This window comes from Cyprinodon variegatus, unplaced genomic scaffold (genome assembly GCF_000732505.1).
Source record: "Cyprinodon variegatus isolate N-32 unplaced genomic scaffold, C_variegatus-1.0 Scaffold444, whole genome shotgun sequence".
Lineage (NCBI taxonomy): Eukaryota > Metazoa > Chordata > Actinopteri > Cyprinodontiformes > Cyprinodontidae > Cyprinodon > Cyprinodon variegatus.
In genome coordinates, this window is record NW_015150897.1 from 225,422 (window position 1) to 232,402 (window position 6,981).

At 39.3% G+C, this 6,981-nt stretch overlaps 1 protein-coding gene across 2 annotated transcripts in view; it reads right to left on the reverse strand.

Moving 5' to 3' along the window:
* LOC107093741 (ephrin-A2-like) overlaps positions 1–1,596 on the reverse strand; it is a 156,019-nt gene extending 154,423 nt beyond the window's left edge. The window contains exon 1 of one of the 2 annotated variants that reach the window (XM_015388985.1): positions 709–1,596. In XM_015388985.1, the coding sequence (XP_015244471.1) occupies positions 709–851 (143 nt within the window). In that variant the 5' untranslated portion in view covers positions 852–1,596. The remainder of the gene's footprint in view (positions 1–708) is intronic. The other variant, XM_015388986.1, reaches the window with a different exon arrangement.
* Between the last annotated feature and the right edge of the window lie 5,385 nt (positions 1,597–6,981).

Sequence of the window (6,981 nt, forward strand, 5' to 3'; positions counted from 1 at the left end):
ATATATATATATATATATATATATATATATATATACTTTCAGTTTGACTTATTTCTGTTTTGAAATTTGAAATCGAGGCTTTCATCCACCTTGATATAGCCGGATGCCAATAACTGGCACATCCCTGCAGTTTATTCATCTAACAGGGAGGAAGAAGGTACAAACAAGTACGGAAAGAAGACAGGGTGCAAGAAAAGGAGAAGAGGGTGTCACAAAGCATTAGTCAGATGGACCAGGGTTGCTCTTGTGCCATGTCAATGAGAGGAGAGAGAGAGAGAGAGAGACCAAGGGAAATGTGTTTGCATGCTTTAAGTGTGTAATGCATGAGTGTGCAGGGCCTGCAACCAGTTGAGAAGAGGTAAAAGCTTTCTGTGTGTGAGAGAGAGAGAGAGTGAGACAGAAAGAGAGGGAGAAAATCTCCAGACAGTGATGAGAAGAGGAGGCAGCCTGCCCTCATTGTTTAAAACAAAAGAAGCCCCTTGAGCTATGTATATATACAAAAAAATCCAGTATTTGTGTGCTGTGTGTGTATGTGCTGCTTTTTTAGCCAGAAAACTAGTAGCACAATGTAAACAAACTGGATGGTTCAGATAGCATATGTCAAACAGGAAACTCTGCTGCCCACAGGTTAGGTTTATATTAAGAGGCATGCTTGGTAGACACACATGCATACACCCCCCCTGAAGGCAAAGTTTAAGGAAAACTCACTTGGGATTGGAGCTGTTCCAGTAAACGGCGTGCCTGTCAAATATGATCTTCTCCTCCGCCCACACGGTGACCCAGGACAGGACGGCCAGCAGCACCAGCTCCATCACACACCTCTGTCCGAGCTGGTGAAGCATCACAGCCATCCAAACGGAACCTGTCTCTGTATCAAGCGGATCGGGCTTCTTCACTGCGGTGCTGCAGAAATCCTCTCCTCTAGATCCGAAATGTCCGTCTGCGCTTCTTTGGCGGTGCGGGGATCGTTCGCTGGTTTGATTAGAGTCCCGATCTCCCCCAGGAGTGTTTCAAGTCATAATGGATGGTTAGAAATTCACTAGGAAACTTGGTCTGATGCGTTCAGAAGAAGCGGGGTTCACATGTTATTTACAAGTGGCGGGATGATGCGAGCGCCTCCGAAACTTTTCTCCCATTACGCGCAGTCGGAGCGGTGGATGCGCCACTTGGATCAGATCCCAATCAGTTTCCAAAATCCCTCCAACACCCTGGCTTCTCGCAGCTTAACATAAACGGGACAAAATCCGCATAGTTTTATTGCTTTCTTGAGGCGCCAGAGGAGAAGAAATCTTCACACCTTCCCTTTTATTTTGCGTTCAGATTTAAAGCGCAATAACAGCTGCGGGACGCCAGCATCCTCTCTCAATACATCCCAACTTGGTGATCCCTCCGCCGCCGCCGGCTCCGCTCCAACGTGACTCCGGGGACCTGTGCGTCACGCTAAGACCAGGTGCGCGCGGGGAGCCGTCGGTCCACTCACTGCTTTAATCCCAGCATGTTTCTGTGCAGCCTCTACCTATGGCGGCAGCATCACTCACTGAAAGCCTGATTTGGAGAGTAGCCCTCGCCCCCACTTTTTTTTTTCTTTTTCTCTCATCATCGCTCCTTCTCCTTTGGAACGGGCGGGGCCAGTGGCCGCGCAGTGCCGCGCTCCCTCTGGGGACCTGAGGGGCCGGCTGACTCACTGCGCCCTGGAACACAACTGGGACTGAATAGAGGTCATTAAACGCTCATTAAAAGTTAATCACCTTTAAATCTGACATAACTGTCTGTTTGTTTTTTGTTCAGTAAATTAGTGACATTAAAGCTCAAGCAGAAACTTCATTTTCTTAAGATAACTAGTTTTGACCCGAGCCAGCCTGAGTCATGACCAAACTAAGCAACTATATATAGTTTCCAAAATTTCCTTTCATTGCATAAAACATAAAAAATCTCATAAGGTTAGTAATCGATCAAATAAGGAATGCAAAACGCTTATTTGCGTTTGTAGGAAGGGCATCAGTTAATGTTTAACCCTTTAAAACCAATTGTATCATATTTGATACACGAGTTCTTAAGATCTTTGCATCATCAGTGTGATCTTGCTTATCTTAAAAACCCTGACTTACACAATCAGACACATTTAGTGAAAAGAAAACGCATATAATATTTTACAGAAATGCCAAATGTATCAGAATTGATGCAAATAAAAGATCTAATTTAACTTATACTATATATATATATATATATATATATATATATTATTTTTCTTTCATTTTTCAGAGTTCAATTACAACTCTAAATAAAAAAATAGAATTTTCTGTCAATTATTTCATGGTCCAGGCTTTAAAGGGTTAAAATGACTTTTATTGCTTTCATAATATAGATTTCTGCCTTGTTTCTTTTTATCAGTTGGGGTGGCCATCGCGCCCCCCATGCCCACTGCATTGTTCAGCTCTCTGTATTGACACCGAATATGATGCATGGGATGCGCCAAGATTAAGATCTGCTTGAAAGATGCTGCCTGATGGATCAGCATGGAGGGAAGGAAGGAAGGAGAGAGCGTTTTGATGGATTGCTGGAACAGTGGAGTCAATTTTCATTAGAGTCTATTAGGGCCCAAATGGTACGAGGATGGGGAGACAAATTCAAAAGGTGAGAGCCACAAACCTTCTGACAGCTGACAGTGGTGGTTCATACTGAATGCTACACATTCACAAGGTGTGCTGTCGTTAAAGAAATGCACTTAATTATGCACCATTAAAATGCTTTACACATTCAATGTAATTACATACTAAATAGATTTTTCTGTACATTGAGTAAAATAATGGGCAATTCTTTTAAAGTACAAATAACTTTTCTCATTTTTTTTAATGTTGCATTCTTGCACCTCTCCTTCAAACATGCTGCCCAGAGCAGAGAGCCAAGTCGCCAATTACCAAAACCCACCATTGTCTGCCAGACCTGATATCCCTCTATTTCTGCAAATGTGAGCAAACTCTTGAGCTGAAGCAGCATCTGTCTGTATTTGGTCTGTGCCCAGAGGGAGGTGGATACATTTGTAAGTGCATTGTTGCACACGGCATCCACAGGGTGCTCCATGCTGTTTCTAACATGTGTTTACAAGTTGCCTTATGCAGATCCTGAAACGAGGAGGAATTCCATCTTTGCACAGTGAGAAAATGATTCAGGGAAACTATTTGCAACTATTTCATCTGCATTTTCAAGGACAAAATAAGTTGTAAAAATGTTAATTTAACTCAGTTTGAAGTGAATTCTACCATATTATATGTATACATATATAAAAAAGAAGGCAGAATATGTATCTCCACCATTCCAAAATCATGTAGGCCATCTTAAACCGAACCTTTCTGCAGCTCCATCTTTCCCATTTCATTTTCTATCTCTCTTAGATCCTTTATGCAAAGTGGCCTACTTTTGCTCTTCCTGCAAAGTAATGCCTGTAATTTGGGATTTGCACATTCCGGCAGTGAAAGAGCCCATGCACCCCACCCCCCATAACCCAAATACAGCCTCATGTTGTCCGCCTCTGTGTATGAATTATTCAACATCTGTCTGAGGCGTGCATATATAAACAGGTTGTCTCCTGGTGGTTTTTTTAAATGGAGCCACTATATACTAAAGGCATCTCTCACCTCAGTTTCAGAGTTTTCCTGCATCTGTGTCACCATGAAACCGAGTCCAAATCTCATGTAAGCTGACTAACAATACTGGGCTGATTCGGATAAGGCAGCGTATTTAGTCAGCTTAAATCTGGATTCCAGTCTACTTTAAGGAGTGTTTAATCTTATACCTTACAGCTGGTTAAGTGTGTGATGGCCCTGCAGTGTGACTTGAAACAAGGACACAGAGGCAGAGATGAATTCGAAATGTGTTTTAAGCAGAAAACAGCATTGAAACAGTCTTTTCTTTATTTAAAAGTGCAACTGACAACATTCGATATGGTCTTGTTGACTTGTCTGGCATTAGCAGGAACAGATCACATCACAGTTTATTCAGAACTTTAACCGCTTTAACATCCCCTCCCCACCTCTTTTTGTAAACCCAGAAGGTTCACATTTGTGTGGCCTTAGCAGTCCCTGATTAGAGACTGCTCACTAATGTAAATAATTGCCTCCAGATGTGGTTGAATTACAATCTCAAATGTGATCAATCAGCCGTGGGCTCAGAAATTCTGGGGACCTATCAAAGGTTTGAATTCTGAAAGCAAAGGTGAAACAGGTGACAACGTTAGGAATAATAAATAATCGTTGGTTTGGTTTTAATAGAGGTTTTGACAAAGACAGCCGATTAAAAGAATGTATGGGTGTGGGAAAAAATGTTTTTGGCGATATATTGTGATTTTTCACTGCCTGACATAATATCAATCTTTCAGTTCATAGTATAATTTTTTTTTTAAAAGAAAACATTTTTACCGAAAGATATGAGTGGAAAATGGGCTACCTCTGCACCCCCACTCTGGCACATAAAACTGTGGAGCCTTTTTGTTGTGCTGCGCCATAGCTGTAGATGAGGCAGTCACAGGGGAAGACATGGACGGACTAGAACCCCAAATAACTTAGATACCAAAATAACTAAATGATCAAGATCTTCTGTTGAACATATGCACCACTAGCTTTTTTTTATATATACATTTAATTTTGATAGCTGTTAAAAAAATATATCGATAGTGATGTTGCCATATCGTGATATCTCATCGTGATCCAAGTATCGTGATGGAAAACGCCAATACTCGCTCCCAAAAGAAAGCAGAGCTTTTCCAAGACTTTGAGTTAGTTTCTCTAACCTATATAATGAGATACCAGAGAAAGTGGTGCAGTAAATAGCATATTCCACCAGTTGTGTTGATTTTATTCCTCCCCTTATTTGTTGCTGCACCCTGCTTGCCAGCTTGCTGAAAGAAGGCTACTGTATGTTTTTCTCACTTACTAGGGGAATAGTTTGTAACATTTTGGATATTTCTGGTTGAATACATTCAGATTTTCTGAATATAGAAAATTGGATGATGCAACACTGTAGACTTTAGCTATACTATCCTTTTCTAGGAAAAATAATTTGACAGTAGATATTAGTAGACTTATTCAATTTCTGCACAAGGTTATCACATCAAGAATCTCATCCTAACCTTTTCTTATGCCCAGGATTATAAATAACAAACCATAATCTTTCAGCAATTGTTTTGTTTTGTTATAGTTATGTCATCTAACCCTTCAGCTCATTTGCATTTCAATATATTCCAAAGAAGATTTAGCATGAACTTCTTTCTGCATCGCATTTTGGGTGAGAAATTCTCAAAGTTAACAAGATGCTGAAGTAACAGAGCAGGATGAAAGAAAAACAAAAAACATTTTAGTACACAGTCCACTGTTATCTGGACTTCAGACCAAATGTCTGAACCTGGGCTGAGATCAGCAATGTTGCAAAGCTTTGCAACATGGCAGAATCTGATGCCAGGATTTTTCATCTCGTAAGAAGCACCGTTTGTGAGATATATTAATTTATGCCGTTTGTAGAAAATAAAGTTTCAAAGCATTGTGAAACAGGTAGAGTTTAAAACCCTGATTCAGACCAAAGGTGTGACCAAGTCTGTTCAATTATAGTGTTAAACCAAATCTTTTTAACATGTTTACTGATGCCAATGCATTTGTTTCTAAGCAAAAATACATGCATCATCAACCATTACAAAAAAATAATAAAAATACATTTATCAATTAACAGAACTGGGAGAAAATGTAAAAAGTGCCTTTTTAAATCGATATATTTACTGTAAAACTTGAAAAGCACTTAACTACTGTATAACCGCTGTCTCAGAAAGGATTCTGTCATATAATGAGAAGGTAGCTCAGCCTGAGAAACTGGATTCCACAGCTCTAATCATCGTGGTTGTAATTTTCAGTAGTAGAATATTGGATTTAGGTCTAGGATTTAGGATTTCTACCCCACAAGTTAAATCTTGTTGGTTGAGAGACAAGATGGCAACATGTTTTTTTGTTTAAACGGTGAACTCTGACCTCTACAACATAAATATCAAATAGAAAATGAGCTTAATGCTGAAACACAACCCCTCAAAGAATGATGCTATCAATAAAATCAGCATCATGCATCTCATAAAATTTTGTCATCGATTTCTACGGCAACATTGTTTTTTGTATTGAAATATTTATCTTAGCAGTAAATGATTAAGCTGAGGTTAAAGTACCAGATATTTTTATTACTGAACATTTGTGATAAAATTATTTTCCCAAATCCTCAACATACTTATCCTGACCTGTATTCTATACAAATTCCACTCACTATAAAACATTTGCATAATGGCTTACAATAGAATGGGGCTGGTATTTTAATACCTAGCATCAAAAGGCATCATTACACATCAAGATGAATTCAATAATTTGTTAGATTACCCTCAGCTCAGAAATGCTAAATACTAAGTAAAGTCCTGAGATATTCACATCAAGTACTAAAATACATGGCAGGTTGTAACCTTTAGCGGTTAGACCAATTATATAAACCAAGAGCTCCACCTAGTGGTAGAGAATATACAACCAATGTGGTTTGTTTCACCTGTATTGTTTTAATCCCAAAGAAATTTTGATATGAATGTCAGATATATTTTGAAGAAAATAATCCAGTTTATGAGATATGGTGACTTGGTTCCTGCAGGAACATTTCCTCTATGTTGTAAAACTGAAAAGATCAAAGCAAAATGCAGTGCAAATGTAAAATATTCAATAAAAGAACACAAACATTCAGCTAAAGGTTCTGTCGACCGCCAAAGGATGAAGCCGATTCCAGATGCGAAGTCAAGTTTGAAGTCAGATGGTATGAAGATGAAGTTGGAAATGCAGTGAAGGACGTCAGGTACAACCCACCAGTAGTAAACAGGATGTGGAATATAGGAAATGTTACAGAATTGTTAACCAGCAGATTGGCAGCATCACAGAAAAGCAAAAGACAGAAACCAAATGAGGCCAGATGAAA